Here is a 27,439-nt window from a genome sequence, read left to right as displayed (position 1 = left end):
AAGAGCGGTGGTGAGCAAGTTTCCCTGTTGAGGAATTAAGTAAATGGTAATAGTAAATGGACTGCACTTTTATAGCGCTTTTATCCAAAGTGCTTTACAATGTCCTCTCATTCACCCATTCACACATACATTCACACACCAATGGCGGCAGCTGCTATGCAAGGTGCTAGCCTGCTCATTGGGAGCAATTTGGGGTTCAGTGTTCACTTTGCCCAAGGACACTGCAACATGTCGTCAGAAGGAGCCAGGCCGATGATCATTGGACGACCCGCTCTACCTCCTGAGCTACAGCCGCCCCGGGGGGGGGGGTGTAGGCATATCACCCACGGCCCATAAAGCAAACACAATGCAACGTTATCCTGGTGGTCATGTACAGTCCGCATCTCCTCCTGTTTCAGCTACTGTAATGTTCTCAGCTAGAGCCGCTGGGTCTTCTGTGAAAGAGTCAGAATTGACCACGGCAGGTCTCGCTGCAGCTAAAAGACCGGCTCGAGACGCAGTCTTTTCCTGCTAAAGCAGATGTGACTCACGCTGCCCAGCAAGCAAAATACGTGTAATAGAAGTCTAGGCTAAACATATACCAGATATAGCCGGTTTAGCTTAGCCCACTTTGAGACGGATTATTTTTTTTAAAGGAGTAGTAAAGGGAAAATGCATGTTTAGCCCTGTTTTAAGGTTACTTATGATCATATACAATGGTTCAGAGCAAAACATTGACAAAACTAGCGCTTTTGAGAAAGTCTGATAATTGCTCTACCACCGTTTAGGTCAAACAATGGATGTGGGTTGGCACCTTGAAAAATCATTCAAAAACATGTTAAACTCATTGTGTCGCCTTGGCCCCAGGTAGCTGCGCTGTCCTGCTGGACGCCCATGAGACCGCCCCCGGGACCAGGTGGGATGCCAGCGAGTGCTCGAGGGGCGGGGTTCCCTGAGAAATATCCCTCTCCAGCCCGACCATTTGGCTGTCTTTGAAATTGAGAGTTTAACAGGTTTTTTGAATGATTTTTCACGGTGCCCACCCACATCCATTGTCTGACCAAAACGGTGGTAGAGCAATCATCACTTTCTCAAACGTGCGAGTTTTCTCAACTTTTTCATCTGAACCATTGTATATGATGATAAGTAACCTTAAAACAGGGCTAAACATGATTTTTCCCTTTACTACTCCTTTAATGCTAAGGGTAGTGAGGGATGAGGTGCAGGTGATACAGGATACGGGAAGGTGAGTAGGCAACAACCAAGCAGGAACTGGAACCGGACCACTGGCTCCTCCTTCCCACACTGTGTCGTCAGCTGTCCCTACCCACCTAACCCTACCCATGTTTTACCCTTGGCTCTCCGCTTTCTGTTTCCCCACCTCTGCCTTGCAGCATTCTCTATGAGCCTGTTATGCTAAGTGCTTATTGTGCTTTGTTATATGATTCACTCAAATATCATATTATAGACTACAGTGATAGCTAATACATAATGGCCTACCATGTAGGCAACTTCTCTGTAACTATTTGTGCACTCTCCTGTTAGTCGTGTCTCTCTTATGAAGTATCTAGCCCATGTTTACTGCTCTGTATAAGTTAAATAGACAAACATTTTCCAGGAGTTTGCTCGATCGTCTCATTGAGAGAGGTCAGGGAATAATTGTTACGGCTCACTTTTCTGGCCCCCGGGTGAAACTGTTTTTTTTTTTTTTTTTGTTGCTTCCCTCTGGAATATGTAGGGGTGGGAACTATGCCCACCCTCCCATTGGTCTCGGTAAAGTGAGTAGCATTTAGGTAACATACACACACACACACACACACACACACACACGTACACACAGACATACACCAGTCCACTTACGGCTTTAGGCCTGGACTTGGGCCCAGTCCCCCTTCCCCTCACCCTAACCCGGGTCCGTATCCTTTTCCTACCCCCGACCCCTGCCTCTACCTGGACCCAGGCACACTCACGCTCACACAGACATACACCAGTGTTTACCATGTCTCTCCTATGATCTTTTTAGCCCCTTTTGCTCGAAAATGTAATTTAATGTAATTTATTGCTCTATAAATGTTCTTAACCGTTGGACAAACATACTCCAGGAGCTTGCTTGATCATCTTGTTGAGAGGGGTCAGGGAATAATTTTTACAGCTCACTTTTCTCTCCCTGGGTGATACTGTTTTTTTTTTTCTTCCCTCGGGAATATGTAGTGGTGGGGCCTATGCCCACCTCCCTTGTTCTCTGTAAAGCGCATTGTGTTGCCTCTGTGTATGAAATACGCTATACAAATAAAGCTTTGATTGATTGATTGATTGATTGCTTGCTTGATTGATCATGTCGCCACAATATCTCTCACATGAGGTGTATTTGGTCCTGTAGGTAAGAAGCACCGATAGTTTTTTTTTTATATACACTATATGGACAAAAGTATTGGGATGTCTACACATTACACTTAGAGGAGCTTTTATGACATCCCTTTCTAAATTCATAGGCATTCATAAGGAGTTGATCCCCCGTTTGCAGCTATAACAGCTTTTGTCCATATAGGGTATGATAGGCCATCTTTATAGAATCTCTCCAACCATGTTGCCATTTGTTGTGTGATTGTGATTGATGTAATTTGGTAATATCATACATATTGCATGAATCTGCCTCTAGAAATGGAGCTTCTATTCAAAATAAATCATTGATTGAGCATTATAAAAAGTAAAAGTATCTCATCATTATCTATGGTACTTTGTTTATGTCAACGGAGGTCTTCAAGCGAGACCTCAAGACGTACCTTTTCGACCTAGCCTACAATCACTAGCTAGGACCTTGAGACACAGAAAGGCAGCCTCAAACCTACCTGTGAATCCTCTGTATACATTGGTATTTATCCTGCTATGCACTATGTATATCAAGTAATGTACAGAAGCTGGTTACCCTGAAACAGGCTTGTTCTGTTCTGACATCTGTGTTGCTTCAATGGCTCAGTGTGCTACTAACCGTTTTCTGCCTCCCCTAGCACCTCTCTCTCTCTCTCCCTCCTATCCTCTAACCAGGTCCTGTGTCAGCTGTGGAGCTGTGGATGTCGTAGTATTTAGTACACACACACACACACGTACACACAGACACACATCAGTCCACATCCGGCTTAGGCCAGGACCTGATGCTCTTAGCCTTTCTTGCTCTGAAAATTTAATTTAATGTAATTTATTGTTCTTTAAATGTTCTTAGCCATTAGACAAATATAATCGTGGAGCTTGCCCCAGGTTGCCCGTTTCAGTATCTGTGTGGTCTGTATGGCTCTATGTGCTACTAACCCTGTTCTGCCTTCCCTCTCCCTAGTGCCTCTCTCTCTCCCTCCTATCTTCTAACCAGGTCCAGTGGATGCCCCACTGTCACCAGCAGACCTCCCGGAGTCCGATAGATACCCCCGTGTCTGCTGTGGATGTCGTAGCATGTCCGTAGAATGTCCTCTCTCCTATGATGCTTTTTAGCCTCTCTTACTCTGAAATGTAATATAATGTAATGTATTGCTTTATAAATGTTCTTAGCCGGTAGACAAACATACTCCTGGAGCTTGCTCGATCGCCTTGTTGAGAGGGGTCAGGGAAGAATTTTTACAGCTCACTTATCTGGCCCCCGGGTGATTACTGTTTTTTTGCTTCCCTCTGGAATATGTAGAGAGTGGGTCGTATGCCCACCTCCCTTGTTCTCTCTAAAGCGCATTGTGTTGCCTCTGGGTATGAAATGCGCTATACAAATAAAGCTTTGATTGATTGATTGATTGATGTGAAATGTTAGGTGATGTGAAATTTTAGGTGATGCACACATTGTTATTCTTATAGGTTTCCCTGGTTTGTAAACGACACACCCTTGTAGCTGAAGTATACTAGCTGCTAAAACCTAATTCTAGCAACCACGTCAACAGACATCTCCTTCAGAGAAGAGCAGTGGTGAACCTGATTTGGCTCCTGTTCTGTATCCCCCCTCTCAGGTCATAGGGGGTGCTGCTGGAGCGTAGGCAGGGTGGGCTCTGGAAAAGACTGTTAGAAGCTATAGACAAATCTTCTTCTAACCTGCCTAAACTATCTATTAGAAACCAACACGAACGAGAAGTCGCTGGGCTGGTAAGTTCCCGTTACAGGAGGGCAGGTCTCGGACCCCTGTACAGGGGTAATGCAGAGACAACTGATTTAACAGTAGTCCATTTTCAGGGCAGGCAGGTACTTCATTAATTCCAGAGGGGAAATTGCACTGTTACAACAGCCACATTCAAGCGATATGAAATAGGTTTAGGTCGATATAATATGCAATACAATATATGGGTTCCATGTAAATACACAGGTGAACTGTATGTATGGATTAAAAATGTGTGTGCCACTGATGTTGTGGTGCTGCAGCTGAACCTACTGGGCTGGGGACTGGGGACCATCAACATCCACCTCCTTCAGCTCCCATTTGACCTGAGGGAACCGTGGAGGGAACAGTACTATTTCACACTGTGACTGACAGGATGGAGGTCCGTCTTAGCTGTGCTACAATCTGTTCTCAACTATCCAAATGAGGAGAAGACATAGGGGTTGCCAAAAGACAGGTAAAGATAGGCACCACAGTCAAAAGATATAGAGTTGATGGAAATCCATATCTGTACCAGAATGGAATTTATAACTATAGCCACTAGAGGGAGCTAAAGGGCTTTTTTGTTGCCTGTTGTGACTGTTTTTCCCGCTTTGTGGTATTGTTTAGGTATGATACACTTACATAGTCCACCTGTAACATACCACAACGCAGGAGGAAAAAGAAACAAGACAAAAAAACAACCTTGAGCAAAGTGAGATTTTCCCATCACGTTAAAATATATTGAACGGCTATTCACTTGTTTAAACCACCTCATACGCTAAACAAAGCATGTTACTATTGCTTGAATAACCCAGTTTGACACTATGTTCATACTTTCTCTGAGGCTGTAATCAAATGCTGGAAGGGACTCAAGTCTGACTTTCATTCCGTTCAAAGTTCTATTCTTGGGTGTCAAAAAAGGCGGTACAGGCTGAAATCCATGGCTCGGCGTAAGGTCAATGTACAAAAATAATTGCATTGCATACGTGGATGTCATGACGGTGGTGAATGGACAGTGTAGTAGAACTAGCAGTCCAAACTACTCCTATTAGGACACACTAGACTGTGCAGGTAACAATAGGAACACATTGGCTTTATCATTAGAGATAATGAGGTGGCTCTGAAAAGAGCCTTTGGGGGATGTTGAAATGATAAAGCAACTCAGACCATTTTAGGCGCGTTCTCCGCGAATGCGGCGGGCCAACTGGATGTCCTTGGGCATGATGGTTACCCTCTTGGCGTGAATGGCGCACAGGTTGGTGTCCTCGAAGAGGCCGACCAGGTATGCCTCGCTGGCCTCCTGCAGGGCCATCACAGCAGAGCTCTGGAAGCGCAAGTCGGTCTTGAAGTCTTGAGCAATTTCCCTCACCAGGCGCTGGAAGGGCAACTTACGAATCAACAACTCAGTTGACTTCTGGTAACGACGGATCTCTCTCAGGGCTACTGTGCCGGGCCTGTAACGATGGGGCTTCTTCACACCGCCGGTGGCGGGTGCGCTCTTACGAGCCGCCTTGGTGGCGAGCTGCTTCCTCGGGGCTTTGCCACCGGTGGATTTGCGGGCGGTCTGCTTGGTTCTGGCCATGATCTCAGCTTTCTTCTCCGAGAGTCGAATTTGAAGCTTTCAATAACGTAATGTGCCTTTTTTATAACGGCCGCTGCCGTGCGCTGATTGGACAGCCTCTCTGTGCACTTCATTGGCTGGCTATCGCCTCCGTCTCCTCATTGGCTATTAACACGGAGACTGGGATTGGATAAAGCGACAAAAGCAAAAGGGCGCCACTTTACAGAAGGTATAAAAATCCGACCGCCGTTGTGTCACATAACTGAGTTTCTAAAATACTTCTATATTGAAAATGAGCGGAAGGGGGAAAACAGGAGGCAAAGCCAGGGCCAAGGCCAAGACCCGATCATCTCGCGCCGGTCTCCAGTTCCCGGTGGGTCGTGTTCACAGACTTCTCCGTAAAGGCAACTATGCCCAGCGTGTGGGAGCCGGTGCACCGGTCTACCTGGCCGCTGTGCTCGAGTACCTGACTGCTGAAATCCTGGAGTTGGCCGGCAACGCTGCCCGCGACAACAAGAAGACTCGTATCATCCCCCGTCACCTCCAGCTGGCTGTCCGCAACGACGAGGAGCTCAACAAACTTCTCGGAGGCGTGACCATCGCCCAGGGCGGCGTGCTGCCCAACATCCAGGCAGTGCTTCTCCCCAAGAAGACCGAGAAGGCTGTCAAAGCCAAGTGAAGACGCCACTGACGTGAATTCTCCCAATAATCCCAAAGGCTCTTTTAAGAGCCACCCACTTCTATTTAAAAGCGCAAAGTGTATTTCCATTGTCCTCTGGAATGCGTTTCCATCATCCTCGTGTTCTCCGTTACTTGCGACTACGTGGGCCACCTCCCGAATTAAGGCACATTCGCTTAGTTATTCCACGGACGTTGCCGGCTGCAGGTTTTACAGCATGTAATACCGTTATTGGGCATATTTGTATTTCTCTTGGTTGTTTTAATTTAAAACGTGTTTAATTGAAACGTTTGTGTTGCCTGTGGATGAAGTGTGCTGCATGAATGACCTAGTTTGTCCTCCCTAATAATTAGACGTCCCTTTATAAATGGCTTGATCTCCTCGTAGACTTATACAATAATGGACAGAAAAGAGCAACAGGGCTACTATTAACTACTCCCTCCTTTCCCTGGTGTCATGCACACCATCAAACGACAATGATTCTGTTTGACCTGTAAAGACCAACAAATAAAACAATTTCGTACCTACCGCTGTGCCACTTAACCCCAACTCAAAACATTGTACGTCGCTTTAGACTTAGAGAATGCATGCATGTCTATGGGCGTTTCTCAAAATAACTTTTTACTAATTATTTGAATTTGTAATTTTAATAATGTATAACCCAACAAAGTACGAATCACGTTGGAGCGAGTCGGGACGGAATTTGGCCACAATGCAAAGGGTCACAGCAGTCCTGATCCTTACGAACGCGCCCACGGCCTGCGCTGCTCCGCCGCTCTCTCACTACTCCTCATTTCAGGCGCCAAAAAGACAATGTTGAATAAACTACGCGTCGATCTGATCCCCGTGCACGCCAGTTGACCATGAACATGCATCAGATAATATGAGTTTTACCCTACAGTTGAAATTCATAGCCTCCCATTACCAGTGCTGTGGAAGTGTATTATAATGAAACACCAGCGTGTGCAGCACGTTTTCAGTACCATTAGATTAAGTGCTTTATATCGGAATTATTACGGTTGGGTGTGCGCCCGCTTGAATCCGGTGGCCATACATGGAGATGCGCTTTTATGGATGGGTGGGTGGCTCTTAAAAGAGCCTTTGTGACGGTAAAGAGGACAGAAAAAAGACGTTTACTTCTTCTTGGGGGCTGCCTTCTTCGCCTTGGCAGCCTTGGGCTTGGCAGCTTTGGGCTTGACGGCCTTCTTGGGGCTCTTGGCTGGGGCTTTTTTGGGTGTCGCGGGCTTCTTGGCCTTTTTGGGGCTCTTTGCCACCTTCTTAGCTGCGGGCTTCTTGGCTTTCTTGGGAGATTTCTTTGCAGCTGCAGGCTTCTTAGCCACGACCTTTTTGGGCTTCTTGGCTGCAGCGGGCTTCTTGGCGGCTACCTTCTTGACCTTCGGGGCGGCGGGCTTCGTAGCTGGCTTCTTTACCTTCGCCTCGGCTGCTTTGTTGATCTTGAAAGATCCAGAGGCGCCAGTTCCTTTGGTCTGTACCAAAGTGCCCTTGGTGACGAGGCTCTTGACGGCGATCTTGACGCGGGAGTTGTTTTTCTCCACGTCGTAGCCGCCGGCAGCCAGTGCCTTCTTGACCGCTGCCAGGGAGACACCGCTCCTCTCCTTGGAGGCGGAAACAGCCGTGACGATCAGCTCGGCGACGCTGGGTCCCACTTTCTTGGGCTTGGCTGCTGCCTTCTTCTTGGGTGCCTTGGCCGGAGCGGCGGCTGTGGGAGCTGGGGCGACTTCTGCCATGTCTATCTTGAGTTTGCTCTGCGGTATCACACACGTACTGTATGTCGGTCCTGCTGACTGTGAGTCCTCGACGCTGCGAGGGGTTGGCCTTAAACGCGCCATGAGAACCGTGTGGACTCAGCTCCACCACCGAGGAGCTCTCGGTTACCAAAATGATGCTCCTCTTGTGTTTTCTCCTGGTGTATAAAGGGCTAAAAATCAAAGTTGGAGTGGAGCACAAGTCCGAAAGCGAATGTGACAGCGAGCAGCCTATTTGTCGTTCGAAATAAAGTTGTTTGGGAGGCGGCGGCCTCGTCTGTTTATTCGCGACCGGGTAAAAACACCGCCGTTCATCTCTCGGATAGAGCCGTGCGCACTAGGTTTCCAGTGGCATTTTTCTCCTAAAATGTCTAAAAGTGCATGCGATAATGGACAGAAATCGTTGCCCAGTGAGACAAGTTGTCTGGCAAGGGGCTTAAATGATTTAGGGTACACAGAAGTGGTGCCGATGTTTTTAAACGGGGTCTCTTTTGGGGTGCGTAAAGCACAGCGTTGAAACTGGGGCGGAGACCTGGTCCCTATCTTGCTGGTGTCTGCCCGTGTGTATAGGCTACCTTTCGCCCTCCCTGGGTGATTCACATTTGGATTCCCAGCAGAATGACTCCGCCTGGTCTTTTTGGACTGTCTGCCGCCTATTACACCCCTCGTCTGGGGCAATGTCCTCGTTTGGTTGGTAGCCTATGCAGTGAAGTGACCTGAGGCGCACCGGCTGCGTTACATAATATTGCAAAAAGTGACAAGCAACCATCACAACACACACTCGTCGTTTTCTTTTTACTGAATTTGATGACCTTGCTATAAAAATGTCTGAATCGTATCTTGAGTGGCTAGGCTTTTGTGCCATGAGAATTATAGAGAACGCAGGAGCCCAGTCGCCTAGCCTATCCTATAGCAGCCCATGTAGTGAAGACAGGCCTATAGCCTACATGGAAGGACATGTAGGCGCTTATTGTTTAGTGATATGAGCAATTAGCTATTTCTGGGCTGTGTGATTTGGGATTCTGAACGAGCCTACGTGATGTGAATAGGCGTGGTCGAGGCAGAATGAAATCAATTTGGCTTAATTTCTAGAAATGTTTATCTCAAGCAAGATTGTGTTCTTGAGCACAGTATTTACGCCTACAGGGAATAACAAGATAAGTGACTAAGCGGGAACTGCTAAGAATCAATCTCCTATAGCCTACCTACCATGTTAGACTATTGCTAACAACATGAGTAGAAACTCGAGAACCCATAGGCGATCAACAGAAGGTGTTTGCTTCAACAAGAGCATACAGTCTCATACAGAGAATACAGTCTCAGTGAGTGTCCTGCAGGAGAGATGCCCTTCGCACATAGGCCTAACAGTTGTATAATATATCTGTTTCTATCAGTTGTCACAGGCTGCATCTATCAGTTGTCACAGGTGACTTTTCAGAGTGATGGTTCATCTTATTATAAGTTAGGGCAGTGCCTTCTGTCCAATACTGTTGATTCAGCTGTCTGGTGCCGATTAACACCTTATTGGGGCAACTTTCTGTGGGCCACGGTCATCCCTCCCTGTCCACTCTTCAAAGACTGTTCATTACAAACTTTAGTTTTAATATCCTTTGTTCAAGTCCTAATGTATATGCCATATGGTCCCTCAATTCCTAGTCCTTACGCACTAGGCTACCTTAGCACCCTAGTCTGGTGACCTTAGTCTGCCCTGCCGCTACTCTGTGACAGCCAAGGCCCAGCTTCTGATTTGCACACACAGGGCCTACTCTGCCAGTGTTGAATCATCCATCATTGAGATACACAGAGTGCATAGGCTATAGTTTATTTCTAAGGCATGTGAAGACTACTTAAACCTTCTAAATTCACTACTGTAGCCTATAGGCAGCTGCAAATAAATCGCTACACTCAGTCAAGCAGTTACAGCTATCTACGATGCAATAGTGAATGATGTCTACTGTGGAACAGTTTTGTTTTCTAGGCTATGCAGCCAATTTTGAGATTTATGACTGTGAACAAGTCATTAAAAGAATATGGGGAACACGCCTGTCAGAACAACTGGCTGCTGATATCAGTGAGGAGTGATAGCGGTGAGAGCGACAGTGTGCAGTGGAGCTCTTATGGAAATACCCCAAAATGCCCAATGCCAACATCGTGCCCTGGGTTCAATGCTGACAGGACTTTTAGGGGGGTGGAATTTCAGAGGAAACAAGGGAGGCCAAAAACAACCTGGCGAAGAACTGTGAGCTCGGAACTAAAAATGGCTACCTAACTTGGGACAAGACACAACATGCTGCACAGGACAGGTCCAGATGGAAGCAGAGAGTCACAGCCTTATGTTCCTCAACCAACCAAGAGGATTAAAAGTAAGTTGAGTAAGGAATAACAATCCAACTGCAGACCGTGTCCTTTTGTTAGTGTGACCATATCTAGGCTACCTAGCAACCTGCTTTGGTGTCCTTGTGGACATATCAGGGTTTGTCGTTTGCCAGATTTTGAGAAAGCTGTCCTGTGATGTGTCATGCTAGGTTCAACACTGACCTGAGAATCAACTAGGCTAAGGGCTTCAAAATTCACAAAACTCATCTCCAATGATATATTTCAACTCAACAATGAATTTTAAATTCAACAGAGTCATTATTAAACACTGACTTTATTTTCTGCAAATGCCATCATTTTGCTTACAAAGACTTCACACGCCACTCGCCCATTGTATGCCAATGGGTGGGAGGTGCAAACAAATGTGGGTGGGAGGTGTAAACAAAATGCTTCAACAATGGATGACTTTGGAGAAAATTTCCGTATGTGTGTCTCAAATAATTAACTTTTTGGACTACACTCCACAATGGCGGCACTGCTACATCCAATAAAGTGACGTCAGACCACACGCCCGACAGCAGGGAAAGTGGGCTGGGGGGTGAGGGAGTTCCTGAGCATGCGCGGTCAATTTGGTTCGTTGGGGAAACGAGGACGTCAGAGTTCAACGCAGATAACGACGGGAGCCTTGCCTAAACATTTGCATACTCCCCCTACATATACCGGGTGACTACCCGCCGCTTTACTTTCGTTCCTGAGAAGCAACGAGACCTAGAAAAATGCCCGAACCGGCAGCTAAGTCCGCGCCCAAGAAGGGCTCTAAGAAAGCCGTCTCCAAGACCGCTGTCAAAGGCGGCAAGAAGCGCAGAAAGTCGAGGAAGGAGAGCTACGCTATCTACGTGTACAAAGTCCTGAAGCAGGTCCACCCCGACACCGGCATTTCCTCCAAGGCCATGGGGATCATGAATTCCTTTGTGAACGACATCTTCGAGCGCATTGCCGGAGAGTCCTCTCGCCTGGCGCACTACAACAAGCGTTCAACCATCACCTCCAGGGAGATCCAGACCGCCGTGCGCCTGCTGCTCCCCGGTGAGCTGGCCAAGCACGCCGTGTCCGAGGGCACCAAGGCAGTGACCAAGTACACCAGCTCCAAGTAAAGAGGCGGCTTTTCACGCTCCAATCTACCCAAAGGCTCTTTTAAGAGCCACCCACATATTCTATAAAATAATGCAATTCCATGGTGGTAGATTTTTGTTTAATGCTCGTATACATTGTGTGCTCGGGATGCGTGCTGTAATTGATCCCCGAATGTGTAATTTGTTGACCATCTCTGGGGATCAATGCAGTTGTCTCTAAGCCTGGGGCATTGCGCGCGTTTTCTTATTCTTCTAAGCCCCCCGGTAACGTTAGAATAAACGGATCGCAGGCTTGGTCGACAGCGAGGATATTTACGATTGATAGTGAGTTATCCCCGTCGGTAGCCGATCACGAAATATGACCATGTAGACTGATTCTAGACTATTAGCCCATTACGGTGGGTGACAGTTGAGTGGGATTCAACCCTCTTCTACAGGAAAACAATGCCAGCAGTGTTGGGAGGAGCAGCCATTCTTGCATTGCCTCGCAGCCAGACTCGACGCGAAAACAAATATTTCACAATAGAAACTGGACTTCAAAGCCGTCCGGGACGATTTGAGTGGGAGATCTAGGCTAGGCTACAAGCTACAACAATTCATTCTAACACAATTGTTTATCACGTTTATCACATTCTAACACAAATGTTATCACGAAGAACCTTGCGATGGCGTATGGCGCCTCCCTTGCCGAGTCCTTTTCCTCCCTTACCGCGGCCTGACATTTTTCACACTTCGTCTATCAAGTTGTTAGCTTGACTGCTGCACCCCAGAAGTGTGGCGTGTTTATTATGTCGTGAATGCGGATGTGATTGAACACAGTGGGCGCATTTTTCTGCCTGGGTGGAGCCCCACTGGATAGAACCTCCTACCTCAGCCCAACCCTTCAAGCAGCACGTCCTCAACCAGGCCAGGTCCAGCCTGGCCTATGTGCGTGGCTGGCTTGTTTCTGTTAAGGACGGGTAGGACGGAAGCTAGTCATGCCACTGAAATAGCTGTGAATTGAAATGACATGAAATAATGTCTGATAAATGAAGATAGGTCTTGTCGCCTGGACACATCAGTTCCAATACTAATCCAGCACAATAAGAGTGGTATAGCCAGTTACCTCACAATAACTAGCAGCAGCATATAACATTAATGGTAGTGGTCAGTGGCTAAAGAAGTTACACTGATGATTCCTGTAACGTTAACTATTTTGCTGCAATTGGTTCAACTTCTGTTTCTGGACAAAGGTAACGGATAAACCCAGATAACACAAGGCTAGCGGACCTACAGCGGTTACCCAATGAACGAGTTGGCGGACCTCAGGCGGAATACAACACAAGGCTTGCGGACCTACAGCGGGTACCCAAAGGACGAGCTGGCTGCCTTGAAAATGCATGTTTATCATAGTTTTTAGCAGAGGCCCATAGACCTCCATTATAAAGGGGGTGCGCACACAGAGGAAAAAGGAGCTAGCTTACTACTGCACGGATCGGTTAAATGTTGGTGTGTACGGATCAGTTTCATTGAGGACAAGGCGACATTTGAGCTAAACTTGCTATGACAGCAGCGTTCCCCTTTAAATTACTGCACATGAATTCAATAACTTACATAGCACCACCAGGTAACCACATTCTTACATAGCTTCTATAACATCCAGTGACAAAAAGTCTCCAACACCAGGGTTTGAACTCCTGCCCTTCCACATGGGAGTCAGGCACTTTATCCACTATACCACCAGGGATCTGGGCCGCGTTTCCCAGATTCACCGAACTTCTCCGCGCTACGACGCTTCTCAAGGTATACCTTGGCGAAGGGACAGTTTTTCCTACGAGTGTTTCCCAGACTATCCCTTAGTGGGCGCCTGAAGATACATCGTTAGGTCCATCCCAAGATACATCGTTAGAGGAGCTGTCCCTGGGCGCGGTGCTGAAAAAAGAATTAATCGATGCCGCACACATCGATGGCCATTCGTAAAGTCACAGAAATGACGTGCCAATATAATACGTGCTGTCTTAATTATTTTATTTCAGTCTAAATATTACCAAAAAGGAAGCTATGCCTCCGAAAGCTCATCTGCTAATGTATTTAAGAGTCAAAGCGAGACCTCGTGATAATCCCAATTCATACATCAAATTACATTACATCAAATAGCCTAAAATATCCAAGAAAGAGCACGGATCGGATCGGGACATATAAGCCCCGTCGAGGATGTCTTGAAAGGCTAGGAAAAAATACTTTAATGATGATAGGCAATGATGATAGCAAAATTACCACTGATTTAGTTATCATACAAACAAAGGTATAATGGCCATTTAAATTGCCCCTGTGGCAGTAGCATTCCCACGTTAGAATTTGCGCGGATACGATGACTAATTGAATCTATCAGGCACCGGTGTTGGCGCATGTGGCCTATAAAAAAAACAAGGGTAACTGCACATATTGAGCGACATGGCAGATATGAAGAGGAAGCGTGTGGTAGCGTTCACCAAAGAATAACTAGTGATCATGCTGGATGAGGTGGAGCAGCCGAAGGCCGTCCTGTTTGGCGGCTACCAGTAGGGCCTATGCACAACTCCAGTAGGCTACTTCCTGAAATTAGACATGCTTCTCTATTTCTTGTCCTACACTTTGGATGAAATGATTATTCAGGTGTGCCTGACTGCAGCACAATGATCAGGCACAACTGAATAATCATTTCAAACAATAGTGTAAGACACATGTGTAACACATCTTCACTGCGAACGCCAAAGTCGCCCTGTCCTTGGCCCCAGGTAGCTACGCCTTCCTGCTGGACGCCCATGAGACCGCCCCCGGGATCAGGTGGGACGCCAGCGAGTGCTCGAGGGACGGGGTTCCCTGAGAAATATCCCTCTCCAGCCCGACCACTTGGGTGGCGTGGAGAAAGGACTTCACAGGTGCCTTCGCTGTGACAGGCTGTTCCCACGATCCCTCGATGAAGGACTCCATGCGTGGCATCGCGGGGAGCAGCCTCTTCTCCTTCTTCGCCTGCCGGTCACCGAAGTAGGAGTGGCTCCATCCAGGCAGCTCCTCCTCGACCGGCTCCGGTGGTAGGGGGATGCTGACGTAAGCCGCCGCCCTCTCCAGGATACCGGGAAACTCCCGGCGGAAGGACGGCATAAAGCTTCCGGTCACAGAGCCCCTGTGCCCTCCCCCGGGACTCTCAGAGCGGTCCAACGAACCATCAGAGTCCTCGGGTTCAGACACCTGGGAGGGGGCTCTGGACGACCGAACCGATCGCCGACAGCGCCTCTCCCCTCCTCCTCGTCCTCTCCCTCAGAACCGGACTCCGAACCGGAGGCGGCCATAGAGAGTGAGTCCACTGGGGTCAGAGGAACTTCCTCAGCAAAAAACGCAGCACGATACTGCCTCTCTACCAACGGCAGGAGGTAGCACGGCGCGCACGGGGGAGGCACAAGCAGACCATCCCTCGCATGCTGGGCCCAGAGGCAGACAAAGCACAAATCGTGCCGGTCTGTCTTCGGGTTGAGCTTCCGGCAGCAACACTGAGCCCTTAGAAGGGCTTTTGGTGGGGCTGGAATGTCTCCCAGTCCCGCCGCTTCCAGGTTGCTGACCGCTTTCTTCATACTTGAGGTAGATCTTCACACTCAGTCAATATTTCAGCTCGCTGAAATATTTTGGGAGCAGTTTGATGGGTTTAGCTCTCTTTTATACAGTTTAGAGAGAAAGGCACCTGTACCTGATTGGCTGTCAGATGCGTTCAATTTTTAATATTCATATTCAGTCTGCGTTGCCTAGGCAACGGGGTAAACCACTAGGAGCGAAGCCCCCCTATGGGGCGAAGCTCCGCGAAATAGAACTGCCGGACGATACGTCAAGTGTCGACGTCACCGAGCAGTCAGTGATCTGTCAACAGTCATGGTGGACATCGAAGCGGTAGAAATTTGCCAAACTATATTAAAAGGTTACAGACTTTGTAGCAAAATGTGTCTGTGGAAAAAAAAAAAATATTACCCAGCTATCTTAGTTACACCAATATTGAACTATTTTGACAGCTTTGGGTTGTGTGTGTGTCGTATTTATCAAGTTTGACAAATCTACGAAGCTTATAGCTAACGTTAGCTAACTAGCCATAGCCGAAGCCGGCTCTATGCTGGTTAGATTGTCTGGTTATATTCGTTATATTTGTTATGTTGACAACGTGCTCCACTAGATCACATGGGCTTGTTAATTCTGTTTTTTATATAGTTTATAACATTAAATTATTCAAGTAAAGTGACAAGAAAGCGATCTATCATTGTTTACACACACCATTATTTACCAAAACCATAGCAACGCTATTTCCCGGTCGTACTGCCGGACTGGGATTTGCCGGATGAGTTCAATTTTTTGAACGCATACAGACGTCCACCGGAGCGGAATTTTGTCCGCACCGCATCCCTCGGAGTCCTGTCGCATGCGGTCTGCGGACTCTCATAGGAAACGAATGACTTCCGGTCTTTTCAGGACCGTACCGCGGTAATTTTTCCGTAATAGTGTAAAGGCGGCTTTAGAGTTGCCAACTCGAACATAGGTTCACACAAATCTTCACAGGGAAGAAACCGAAAATGACGTTTGGCGCGGTGTCTCAGGTATATAACCTGGGAGGGTGGAGCCTCCTGTCATGCACTGCCAGTCTGACCTATCACGACAGACGCTGTATAAAAGCTTCCGTCGTAGGGTCGCGCATGCGCATCCCATAGGTGAAACATTGAAACTAATGTTAAAAAGAGAACCTGCTGGCTTGCATACTGTTCAAACTGAAGGAAAAGTTGGCGCTCTTAAAATTAGGCTGATTCAAATCTAAGTCAGGTGCGTGGGCCCAAATGCACTGATCAAGGAAAAATAGAAGAAAAAGCCTGCACACTGACAAAAAAGAGAGGAGGCACTCAGGATACAAATAAAAAGTGATTTAATGTGACAACACACAAAAAAAGGACCGCTTCAGTCGTATCAGACCATCTTCAGCCATGAATACAAACATTTTGTTTTCCTTTTCTAGCCCTATGTATCATAATCCACAAATCATGGGGAATAGGTCTTGGGCCGCATGCCGTCACGTGACTTGCAATACCGAGCTTTGGCCACTAGCCTACGTCAAATGGCTTCATGCGCCGGTGAGCAACTTTCATTGAAATGAATAGGCAGCCATTTTCAATGCCGTCTCATCATACCTCCATGGCTCCGCCCAGCAGAAAAGAGCTCTCACTGTGTTCAATCACATCCGCATTTTCGACATAATAGACGGGCCACGTTTCGAGAATTGAACAGTCAACTCGAAGGTTTCGTGTAGAACAATTAAAAGAAAACCGTCAAAAAATTTCTGGCCGCGGAAAAGGAGGCAAAGGACTCGGAAAGGGAGGTGCGAAACGCCATCGCAAGGTTCTTCGTGATAACATCCAGGGCATCACCAAGCCTGCAATCCGTCGTTTGGCTCGCCGTGGCGGCGTGAAGCGTATTTCTGGTCTGATCTACGAAGAAACCCGTGGTGTGCTGAAGGTGTTCCTGGAGAACGTCATCCGTGATGCCGTTACCTACACCGAGCACGCCAAGAGAAAGACCGTCACCGCCATGGATGTCGTCTACGCTCTGAAGCGCCAGGGACGCACCCTGTACGGCTTCGGCGGATAAGCATCGTCTCCCCGTTTCTGTAGTCCACCAACCCAACGGCTCTTTTAAGAGCCACCCACGTCTACAATTAAAAGCGATGGGTCCATGTTGAGTGAAGCTCGGGTATTAATAGTCAACGCTCATTCTAATTTTTAAGGTTGTATTTATTAATCGTGAGTTTGCATCTGAGGAGCTCCGAAATACGCATTGCGTTGTACACTCGCATATAACTACATTAACTACAATCCAGTTGGTTAACCGGAATGAATGGCTTGTTCGCCAACAGTTTAAATTGTTTAATTGTAGGAAAAAATCCCATACTCGGTTTGTTGCCCATCCACATCAAGATTACCTTGCAATATTGTTTGCAATATTCTGTATGCAATATTCTGTATGCAGCCTATGTACTGAGATCTTCCGTTTCCTTCTAGTCACTGAATTTGACTTGAATACTACGTTTAAAATATACATGAACAAGGACACTAGATGAATAAGTATGCAATTACAAGGATGACAGTGCACAGTACATCAAATCGATTGTTTAAACTTACTGAAAGGTAGGGTTAGATCGATTTATTCAAGAAGCAGATCCAGCCTCGCCGTCTTCCAGAGGCGGGAGTTTTGAAAAAGGGTGCAATAGCAAAAATTTGAGATCTAGCTATAGATGGGACTACATGCTACTTCGATAACTATTGATCCCTGGAAAGATGAGGCAAATATACATTGTAAAAAAATAATTCTACCATCGCAGATTGAACAACAAAAGGCACATTCGGTGACCAATTGCAGCATTTGCAGAGTTTGCGATTTATACGAAAAGTAGCCAAATCAACATGGAATTGCATTATTTTACAGAAAATGTGGGTGGCTCTTAAAAGAGCCTTTGGGTAGTTTGGAGCCGTGGAAAGCAGCCGCTTTACTTGGAGCTGGTGTACTTGGTCACTGCCTTAGTGCCCTCGGACACGGCGTGCTTGGCCAGCTCACCGGGGAGCAGCAGGCGCACGGCGGTCTGGATCTCCCTGGAGGTGATGGTTCTACGCTTGTTGTAGTGCGCCAGGCGAGAGGACTCTCCGGCAATGCGCTCGAAGATGTCGTTCACAAAGGAATTCATGATCCCCATGGCCTTGGAGGAAATACCAGTGTCGGGGTGGACCTGCTTCAGGACTTTGTACACGTAGATAGCGTAGCTCTCCTTCCTCGACTTTCTGCGCTTCTTGCCGCCTTTGACAGCGGTCTTGGAGACGGCTTTCTTGGAGCCCTTCTTGGGCGCGGACTTCGCAGCAGGTTCAGGCATCTCGATTCTTCGTTGCTTCACAGGAACAAATGTAAGAAGCCGCTGGTATTCACCCACTATATATGGAGGGGTATGCAAATATTTAGGCAAGGCTCCCTCTAATATCTGCGTTGAGCTCGACGCCCTCGTTTCACCTGTGACCCAAATCAATTGCACATGCCGGGACCCCCCCTCCGTCTGCCTTTTTTTTTTGTAGCCTATCCATACAAACTAAGTTAGTCAACCCCCCCTCCCCCCCCAAAAAAAATAGTGGGAGGGACAATCTTGCTTCATGAATCTGAGATGTACAAGTACAGTAATGAAACACAGATTTATTATTATTATTATTATTAATGATAATAGTAACAATAATAATGAATATTTTGTGTGTGCGTAAGCAAGCGGTAGCTCTAATCCAACGATGCTACAGCAGCATCTGTCACCAAGCTAGCACGACACACATCAAAAGACAGCTTTCTCAAAAGGTGAACAGAATTGGACAGATTGGTTCCCTGCACACGCCCACTGCTCCTGGCAGCCCTTGGAGGAAGGATAGCATAGGATGGGTCAAAGGCAGAACATTTCACCAGGCGACCTGTGCGTGCGTGTGTGTGTGTGCGTGCGTGTGCGTAGTTTAGTAAAGAACAGCACAGAAGGAGCTTTGATCAATTGATCACTCATCAATAAGCACTTTCCGTGTGAAGTGTAAGGTGTAGCCTAAATCTTCAGTAGGAGCCTACCTATAGCCTAAGCTAGGCTTCTTCAAATTGTTAAGCTTTGTGTAATTCTCATGGCACATTCAATTACACGATGAAGAGATGTATATAGTCAGGTCATCAAATTAAGTAAAAAGAAAAAGAGTGTGTTGTGATTGTTGGGCTATGTTTCACCTTTCTGCCCTCTGCAACCAATGTGCTTTTAGGCGATTTCATCTGGTTTGATTTGTAGGCTACTAAGAAAGGAGGTTATTGAATGAGAACAAGCTGTGGTACAATCTAAATGACGAAACCCTAGGGAGCTGAGGTCACTGCCTCAACAACAATGCACGGTCTCCAGGCAGCAATCGAAATCAGAAGTCGGTCTAACCCTAACCCTCAACCCATGTACAATGAGTCTAACTCATCGCTCCTCAAAGGGAACTACGACATAGGTGTGCTCAGAGACTCCTCCTAAACCAACCCAGGTGAGACGCAGCCGGTGCGCCTCAGGTCACTTTACTGCATAGCCATACCAACCAAACGACGACATTGCGCCAGACGAGGGACGTAGACTGTAGTAGTAGTAGTAGTAGCCTAGTCTAAAAAGACCAGAGGGAGTCATTCTGCAGGGAATCCAAATGAGAGTCACCCTCTGAGAAAGGTAGCATACACACACGGACAGACACCACTTTTATAGGGACCAGGGCTCAGACCCAGTTTCAACACTGTGCTTTACGCACCCCAAAAGAGACCCTGTTTAAAAACCCCGGCACCACATCTGTGTACCCTAAATCATTTTAGTCCCTCGCCAAACAACTTTGCTCACTGGGCAACGGTTTGTGTCCAAAATCGCTTGCACTTTTAGACATTTTAGGAGTCAAATGCCAGTGGAAACCCAGTGCGCACAGCTCCATCCGAGAGATCAACGGCAATGTTTTCACACAGTCGCAACTAAACAGACGAGGCCGCCGCTACCCAAACCGCTTTATTTCGAACGGCAAATAGGTTACTCCTTGTCACATTCGCTTTAGGACTTCTGCTCCACTCCAACTTTGATTTTTAGCCCTTTATTCGCCAGGAGAAAACACAAGAGGAGAACATTTTGGTAACCGGGAGCTGCAGAGTTGGGGAGCTGAGTCCACACGGTTCTCATGTCGCGTTTAAGGCCAACCCTTTGCACAGGCGAGCAACACAACAGCACAGAGCAGCGTCAAGAGGACTCGTAGTCAGCAAAACCAACGTGTGTTACTAGAGGGCAAATTGAAACTAGACATGGCAGAAGTCGCCCCAGCCCCCGCAGCCGCCGCTCCGGCCAAGGCACCCAAGAAGAAGGCAGCAGCCAAGCCCAAGAAAGTGGGACCCAGCGTCGGCGAGCTGATCGTCACGGCTGTTTCCGCCTCCAAGGAGAGGAGCGGTGTCTCCCTGGCAGCGCTCAAGAAGGCTCTTGCTGCCGGCGGCTACGACGTGGAGAAGAACAACTCCCGCGTCAAGATTGCCGTCAAGAGCCTCGTCACTAACGCCCGGCTCACACGCTTGCGTTTGATGCGTCAACTTTGACGGATGGCGGAAGGCGTATCTGCCGCACGCAACAACAACCAATCACATTGTCCAAAACTGCGCTCGAAACAACAGCCAGTAGATTCTCCGAACCTGCTAGCGCGCGCTATTTTGAAAACCCACCCGGCTTTTCGTTTAGTGCTGTCATGGATGCTGATCTGGTCGAACGTGTGGCGATCGTTTATGCATTGTGGTTGAGGCGACGTGGTGTCCGCAGGTATTGGGTACATCCTATCCTCCAAACCCGCCGGCAACGGGGAGAGTTCCATGGACTTGTCCAGGAACTCCGTTTGGATGGTGACCGATTTGAGAAGTACTTCAGGATGAAGCGGGACACCTTTGGCGAGTTGCTCGGTAAAGTCGGTCCCCTCATCACAAAGGCAGACACGGGGATGAGGTTGTCCATCGGACCTGCCGAGCGACTCGCTATCTGCCTACGGTAAGATTTGATTTTGTTTACTGTGATTAGCCTAGAGGTGTGTGTGTGTGTGTAGGCCTAATAAAATACCAGTCTCATCTAATGTTGCAAAAGGATAATTTATCTACAGCTTGTATGTTTGCTTAAGAGTTTCAGTAAAATGCAGTAACCTAATCTTATGATAGGCCACTGCCACTACAAATAGTACAGGTTATACAGTTAATCACTTTGCACTTTTTTTAACTGTATATTTGTATATTTTCTTTAGGTATCTGGCCACCGGTGACTCCTTCAAGACCATTGCCTTCAGCTACCGGCTTGGTCATTCCACTGTGTGTGGCATCGTCAGGGAGGTTGCGAGTGCCATCTGGACTGCCCTGGTGGAGGAGACCATGCCAGTTCTCAAGATGGACGACTGGAGGGCCATCGCTGTGCAGTTCCAGGAGCGTTGGAACTTTCCCAACTGCATCGGGGCCATCGACGGGAAGCATGTGGTCCTGAAAGCTCCAGGCAACTCCGGGTCACTGTACCACAATTATAAGTCCACCTTCTCCCTTGTACTCCTGGCTGTGGTAGATGCCAACTACCTGTTCAGGGTCGTGGATGTTGGGGGCTACGGCAGGACCAGTGACAGCGGGAGCCTGCGGAACTCGGCGTTCGGAGAGGCCCTCAGAGATGGAACCCTGGCCATTCCACCTGACACCTCCATCCCAGGAGCAGAGCAGCGAGGCCCACTCCCCTACGTGTTTGTAGGGGATGAGGCCTTCCCCCTCGGACCTCACCTGCTGCGTCCATTCCCTGGACACCATCTGACACCTGAGAGGAGGGTGTTCAACTACCGACTGAGCCGGGCCAGGTTGGTAGTTGAGTGTGCCTTTGGTCAGCTCTCCTCTCGGTGGAGGATGTACCACCGTGTCATCGGCACCAGTCCAGAGGTAGCTGGGGAGTGTGTGAAGGCTACATGTGTGCTCCACAACTTCCTCCGGATGAAGGCACTAGAGACGATGCCAGCCACACATGGACCTGCAGCTGAGTCCAGCACCACCGAGGGTTGTCTGCATGATGCGCCGAGGATGGGCTCCAACAACGCCTCACGTAGGGCCATCCAGGTGAGGGAGACCTACTGCTCCTACATGAACCAGGAGGGTGCGGTACCGTGGCAGTGGAACGTCGTGTAGCGTGCACACACCAAAGGCTCTTGTCAGAGCCACACAAAAGCTCTTTTAAGAGCTACCTTGCCTCCTAAAATCCAACCCCACGTCCACGCCGTAGGAGGTGGCAACAGGACATAATGTTCTGGCAGACGGGGCTCTGGTGCAACTTGACGAATAAAGTTAATACAACGTAATATTGTGGTTGTCGTTTTATGGTTGTGTAAACATTGTCATTGAAATCCCTACAGTAACAAAGCAGATTCTGTATATACAAGGTGTTTCTCTTAGAAAAAGCATGCATCTTCCAAATGTCATTTAAAAAAAGCACCATCACTAACATAACATTCCTGTTTAATGTGTTTTAATCTTACACTTTTCCCTTTTAGCTGTTTTCTGCAGGTTTTCACAGAAGCACTAATAACAATGACTGTACATTCCAGTTACCTATTAATAGACAAGTGTTTGGTATCTTGAATTGTTGGACAAACCTTTTAATACTACATACAATTAAGGCACAGTTAGACCATGAGTTAATTTTAGAAACCTTTATTTACATTTAAATGATAAATTATATTGAAATATAAAATTATTTAATAAAATAAAAATAATATAGAAATAATTCAATAAAAAGCAACCCAACTCAAATGATTAAAAAAATAAATAAATAACTCGCACACACACATACACACAGGTCTGAGATTCTAAATCCACCAGCTAGTGTTTAATTTTCAGCCTCTTCAGCCTCAAACACTAGCTGGTGGATTTTGAATCTCAGCCTCGCCCTCTTCGCAGCTGGGATTCTTTTTATGGCTGGCAAAAGGCTCCTCAAAAAAAGGTCATCCTCATCCACATCCGGTTGTGGTGGTGGAGGTGGTGGTGGAGGTGCTGCTGGCACCCGTTTGGCCTGCTGGAGGGTCTCCATGAGTATTTTTTCAAATGGAGAGAGGCTGTCCTTTGCCCTCTTCCGACATCTGTCAAGAATGAAGATTGTTACTAAATTTGTCTTGAGCATAGAGGATATAATGTATACATTTATAGTACATAAACAGACATGCAATGCATAATACAAACGGGTAGACATGTAGCAAGACATCCAAGTAATAACTTAATGAGAACATCTACCTGGAGTCATGGGCCTCGCTTCTCCCCTCCTCCATCTGGCTTGGTCGACCTGCATGCTGAAATAATAATAACTATTAAGGAGCTGTGTATTGAGTCTAAATGTGTCCCTTAAACTTTATGGGTCAAGACAGTTGTCCAAAGCCTGCACTATCCTGTCCAAATGTTTATCTTTAGTCTTTTACTATAATGGATAGTCTAATAATTACTCAATTCAATTCAACCAGCTTTATTGGCGGGACATGCAATATTAGTAAACATTCTCAAAAGCATATTGTAACATAAGGTACTAGCTCCTCCTTGAAAAGACTGGTTTCATTACTAGTCTGTCATGTGGCTGATCTGGCTCTCTACCTCCTCTGGCCGCTGTGAAAAATCCCTCTCTGGCTCTTCCTCCACCTGCATGTTACTAGGGCCTGGGGTGGGGGGCTGAAGATGAGGGGGGCCTGGGGTGGGGGGCTGAAGATGAGGGGGGGCTGGGGTGGGGGGGTGAAGATGAGGGGGGGCTGGGGTGGGGGTCTGAAGATGAGGGGGGGCTGGGGTGGGGGGGTGAAGATGAGGGGGGGCTGGGGTGGGGGTCTGAAGATGAGGGGGGGCTGGGGTGGGGGGGTGAAGATGAGGGGGGGCTGGGGTGGGGGTCTGAAGATGAGGGGGGGCTGGGGTGGGGGGGTGAAGATGAGGGGGGGCTGGGGTGGGGGGCTGAAGATGAGGGGGGGCTGGGGTGGGGGGCTGAAGATGAGGGGGGGCTGGGGTGGGGGGGTGAAGAGCAGGGGGGGCTGGGGTGGTGGGCCTAGGAGCGGGGCAGGGAGCAGTGCGCCTGGGGATGTTGCTGGTGGTCTTGCGGTCAGCAACAAAAGGGGTCAGAAACCGCAAGACTGCCATGTAGCTCCACTGCGGGGTCTGCACTGCTCCTGCCCCACTCCTTTTTCCTTCCTTCTCTGCATTGAGCTCTTTTTTGAATTTGTCCCTCAGGCTCCTCCACCTCACCTTGCACACTTCCTCTATTGAAATGCAAAATGTGTGTGAGCGAGATAGATAGATAAATAGTAAAGTACTTTATTCCCAAAGGAAATTATTTCACAAGGTTGCTCCAGCATACAGTAACCATACAAATAAGCAGTGCCTAAGAATAACAGTACAAAAGAAGATGGTAATAAAACTGTAACTACATAACATTTATGGCTATGTTCTTGATATATATGGTGAGCCAGGCTACTTTTCGTATTAATGCAAGTTATTGAATGCTAGCGAGCAAAATGGGACATAGCTAGCATGGCTAGCGAGCTGTTAGCTACTATCACTGCAATGTTAGTAGCCTACTAAATAAACTCCCGACGAGACAAATACATACCAGATTCACCAACAGCCTCTGCGACCTCTCTCCAGGCCTTCTCCTTCTGATTTTTGTCCCGGTAAACGAACAGAGATTGGTCATATATGGCCGGGTGATTGCATACGGCGATTATTAGTTTGTCCTCCATCTTGGTATCGAAAAATGTGAAAATCACGCCTTGCGATGACGTCTTTCTCCGTCAAGACATCTGATTGGTCGGCAGCTCCGGCAACGCATCTGAAAGTTGAAATATTTTAACTTTCGACGCTAGCAACGCAGGCAACGCAACGCACCGGGACAACAACGGAACCAGAATGCCATTCGGCTGCGGCCATTGAAAGTGAATGGCATCCGTCAAAGTTGACGCATGAAACGCAAGCGTGTGAGCCGGGCGTAAGGGCACTTTGGTACAGACCAAAGGAACTGGCGCCTCCGGTTCTTTCAAGATCAACAAGGCCGCCGACGTGAAGCCAAAAAAGCCAGCTAAGAAGACCCCCGCCCCGAAGGCCAAAAAAGTAGTCGCCAAGAAGCCCGCTGCGGCCAAGAAGCCCAAAAAGGCTGTGGCTAAGAAGCCTGCAGCCGCAAAAAAATCGCCCAAGAAAGCCAAGAAGCCAGTAGCGGCTAAGAAGGCCCCAGCCAAGAGTCCCAAAAAGGCTAAGAAACCCGCGACACCCAAGAAAGCCCCAGCTAAGAGCCCCAAGAAGGCCGTCAAGCCCAAAGCTGCCAAGCCCAGGGCTGCCAAGGCGAAGAAGGCAGCCCCCAAGAAGAAGTAAACGTCCTGTTTTCGTCCTCTACATAACAAAGGCTCTTTTAAGAGCCACCCACCCCTCTCCATAAAAGCATATCCATGTATGGGTACCTTATTCATGCGGGTGCGCGTTTTATGCACGCTGATGTTTCATTGTAATGAACTTCCACAGCACAGGCTTGGGATGTCAACTCTAGGACTAAATTGTTGAGGCTTTGGATCAGATCAACACTAGGCTAGTTTATGAACATCGTCATTCTGGCGCCCAAAATTAGCAGAGTTAGTGTGAGAGCTGGGGACAAGCGCTGACCGTGGGCTCGTTCGTAAGGATCAGGACTTGCTGTGGCCTCTGGCTAAATTTCGACCGACTTGCCTCCAGCCACAGCCATTTTATCATTTGAACAGCCGCTTCACTTACGGTCTCATATTTAAAGAAGAGACAGTTATGATCTCATATTTAAAGAAGAGACAGTTATGACTATGTGGTACGTCCACTGGCCATACTTACTACTTCAATCATGACACACACTTCATTCAAATCACAAATTATAAAAGGCTTTTTGAAAAACCTCCATAGACCCCCATGCATTCTCTCTGTTTGCCCTCTGAGGGTAATGTAAGTGGCAGTAGATCAAGGCATAAGCTGTCTTTCGCCATGTGCCCATACTAATTTCGCTTGTATTTGTCTATATAGCAACAGGTTGAACTAAAACAGGACTAGTGTCTGACCGTGTAGCTCCTGGTGCTCATGCAATTGGGTCATTTAGCAGGCACTTATCAAAAGCGACTTACAACGTTGAGCTACAGTGTGGTGGCACACCGGTAGGTAAGATTATTTTTATTTTTTTAGTTGCAGATCATGCTGCGCATAAGACCTGGTGAAGGACGGAGTAGGATAGTATTAGTAGTAGGCTACAGGTAGTAAGCAGTCTGTTGGGGCTGATGGGATCATTCAGAGCTGCTGCTCTTTTCTGCCTTTCTATTTCGGACAGGACGGAAAGTCAATGGAGGTCTATTTGGTAGGGAGGATCAACAGGCATGACAAATCAAACATTACTTGACGTGAATTGTTCCCTTTATGGTAGCGCACTTAATACACAAAACGCAACACAATGCGATTCAATCCAAAACACAGATCAAACAGCCCAGTGATCAAGAAAACTATATGCCGGTAATAACACTGACAATTGTAGGCAGCATGCAGTTGATGGCACATTATTAAAACAATCCCGAGACGTTTCTGAATCCTCGTGACAAACCCTTAAGAGAAATAACATGGGTTTACTTGGAGGATTGGCCACGTTGTAGGTCTTAGTAGGCCAAGTCTTAAAAACTTGGTATGAAAATACATATTGCGCTTTCTTTAAGGAGTGAAGTGGGTGGCTCTTAAAAGAGCCTTTGGGGATGTTGGGAAACTGAAGTTCAGTAACGACTTTACTTGGCTTTGACAGCCTTCTCGGTCTTCTTGGGGAGAAGCACTGCCTGGATGTTGGGCAGCACGCCGCCCTGGGCGATCGTCACGCCTCCGAGAAGTTTGTTGAGCTCCTCGTCGTTGCGGACAGCCAGCTGGAGGTGACGGGGGATGATACGAGTCTTCTTGTTGTCGCGGGCAGCGTTGCCGGCCAACTCCAGAATTTCAGCAGTCAGGTACTCCAGCACAGCGGCCAGGTAGACCGGTGCACCGGCTCCCACACGCTGGGCATAGTTGCCTTTACGGAGAAGTCTGTGAACACGACCCACTGGGAACTGGAGACCGGCGCGAGATGATCGGGTCTTGGCCTTAGCCCTGGCTTTGCCTCCTGTTTTCCCCCTTCCGCTCATTTTCAGTATCAAAGTAGTTCAGAAACTGAGTGGTGTGATACTACGGCGGTCGGATTTTTATAACTTGCGTAAAGTGGCGCTCTTTTGCTTTTGTCGCCTTATCCAATCCCAGTCTCCGTGTTAATGGCCAATGGGGAGAAGGAGACGATAGCCAGCCAATGAA

The 27,439-nt window shown here is 47.7% G+C and overlaps 8 protein-coding genes across 9 annotated transcripts in view; 4 read left to right on the top strand and 4 right to left on the bottom strand.

Annotated features, from left to right (window-relative positions):
- LOC311321656 (histone H1-like) overlaps positions 1 to 25,480 on the top strand; it is a gene marked incomplete at both ends in the record, with an annotated part of 38,862 nt that extends 13,382 nt beyond the window's left edge. The window contains 2 exons of one of the 2 annotated variants that reach the window (XM_084453660.1): positions 20,399 to 20,644; positions 25,106 to 25,480. In XM_084453660.1, coding sequence (XP_084309786.1) covers positions 20,399 to 20,644; positions 25,106 to 25,480 — 621 coding nt within the window. Of the gene's footprint in view, positions 1 to 20,398; positions 20,645 to 25,105 lie in introns of those variants that run through there. The other variant, XM_084453658.1, reaches the window with a different exon arrangement.
- On the bottom strand, positions 5,259 to 5,669 carry LOC311321672 (histone H3.2; the record flags this gene model as incomplete). Its single annotated transcript, XM_084453677.1, has 1 exon — positions 5,259 to 5,669. The coding sequence occupies one exon, from the start codon at positions 5,667 to 5,669 to the stop codon at positions 5,259 to 5,261; it is 411 nt and encodes a 136-aa protein (XP_084309803.1).
- On the top strand, positions 5,941 to 6,327 carry LOC311321681 (histone H2A-like; the record flags this gene model as incomplete). Its single annotated transcript, XM_084453686.1, has 1 exon — positions 5,941 to 6,327. One exon carries the CDS (start codon positions 5,941 to 5,943, stop codon positions 6,325 to 6,327), a length of 387 nt encoding a protein of 128 aa, XP_084309812.1.
- The window catches only part of LOC311321655 (histone H1-like), a gene marked incomplete at both ends in the record, with an annotated part of 105,883 nt that continues 85,904 nt past the window's right edge, over positions 7,461 to 27,439 (bottom strand). The window contains one exon of the mRNA XM_084453656.1: positions 7,461 to 7,520. Within this exon, the coding sequence (XP_084309782.1) occupies positions 7,461 to 7,520 (60 nt within the window). The remainder of the gene's footprint in view (positions 7,521 to 27,439) is intronic.
- On the top strand, positions 11,186 to 11,563 carry LOC311321698 (histone H2B-like; the record flags this gene model as incomplete). The annotated part of the gene is made up of 1 exon (XM_084453702.1): positions 11,186 to 11,563. One exon carries the CDS (start codon positions 11,186 to 11,188, stop codon positions 11,561 to 11,563), a length of 378 nt encoding a protein of 125 aa, XP_084309828.1.
- LOC311321524 (histone H4-like) lies at positions 16,114 to 17,176 on the top strand (the record flags this gene model as incomplete). Its single annotated transcript, XM_084453520.1, has 2 exons — positions 16,114 to 16,137; positions 16,790 to 17,176. 2 exons carry the CDS (start codon positions 16,114 to 16,116, stop codon positions 17,174 to 17,176), a joined length of 411 nt encoding a protein of 136 aa, XP_084309646.1.
- Positions 18,072 to 18,449, bottom strand: LOC311321708 (histone H2B-like; the record flags this gene model as incomplete). Its single annotated transcript, XM_084453712.1, has 1 exon — positions 18,072 to 18,449. The coding sequence occupies one exon, from the start codon at positions 18,447 to 18,449 to the stop codon at positions 18,072 to 18,074; it is 378 nt and encodes a 125-aa protein (XP_084309838.1).
- On the bottom strand, positions 26,890 to 27,276 carry LOC311321693 (histone H2A-like; the record flags this gene model as incomplete). Its single annotated transcript, XM_084453698.1, has 1 exon — positions 26,890 to 27,276. The coding sequence occupies one exon, from the start codon at positions 27,274 to 27,276 to the stop codon at positions 26,890 to 26,892; it is 387 nt and encodes a 128-aa protein (XP_084309824.1).

This window comes from Borostomias antarcticus (assembly GCF_949987555.1).
Source record: "Borostomias antarcticus genome assembly, chromosome: 19".
Lineage (NCBI taxonomy): Eukaryota > Metazoa > Chordata > Actinopteri > Stomiiformes > Stomiidae > Borostomias > Borostomias antarcticus.
The sequence above is the reverse complement of the archived record's forward strand: the minus strand, read 5'-3'. Positions and strand labels throughout refer to the sequence as shown.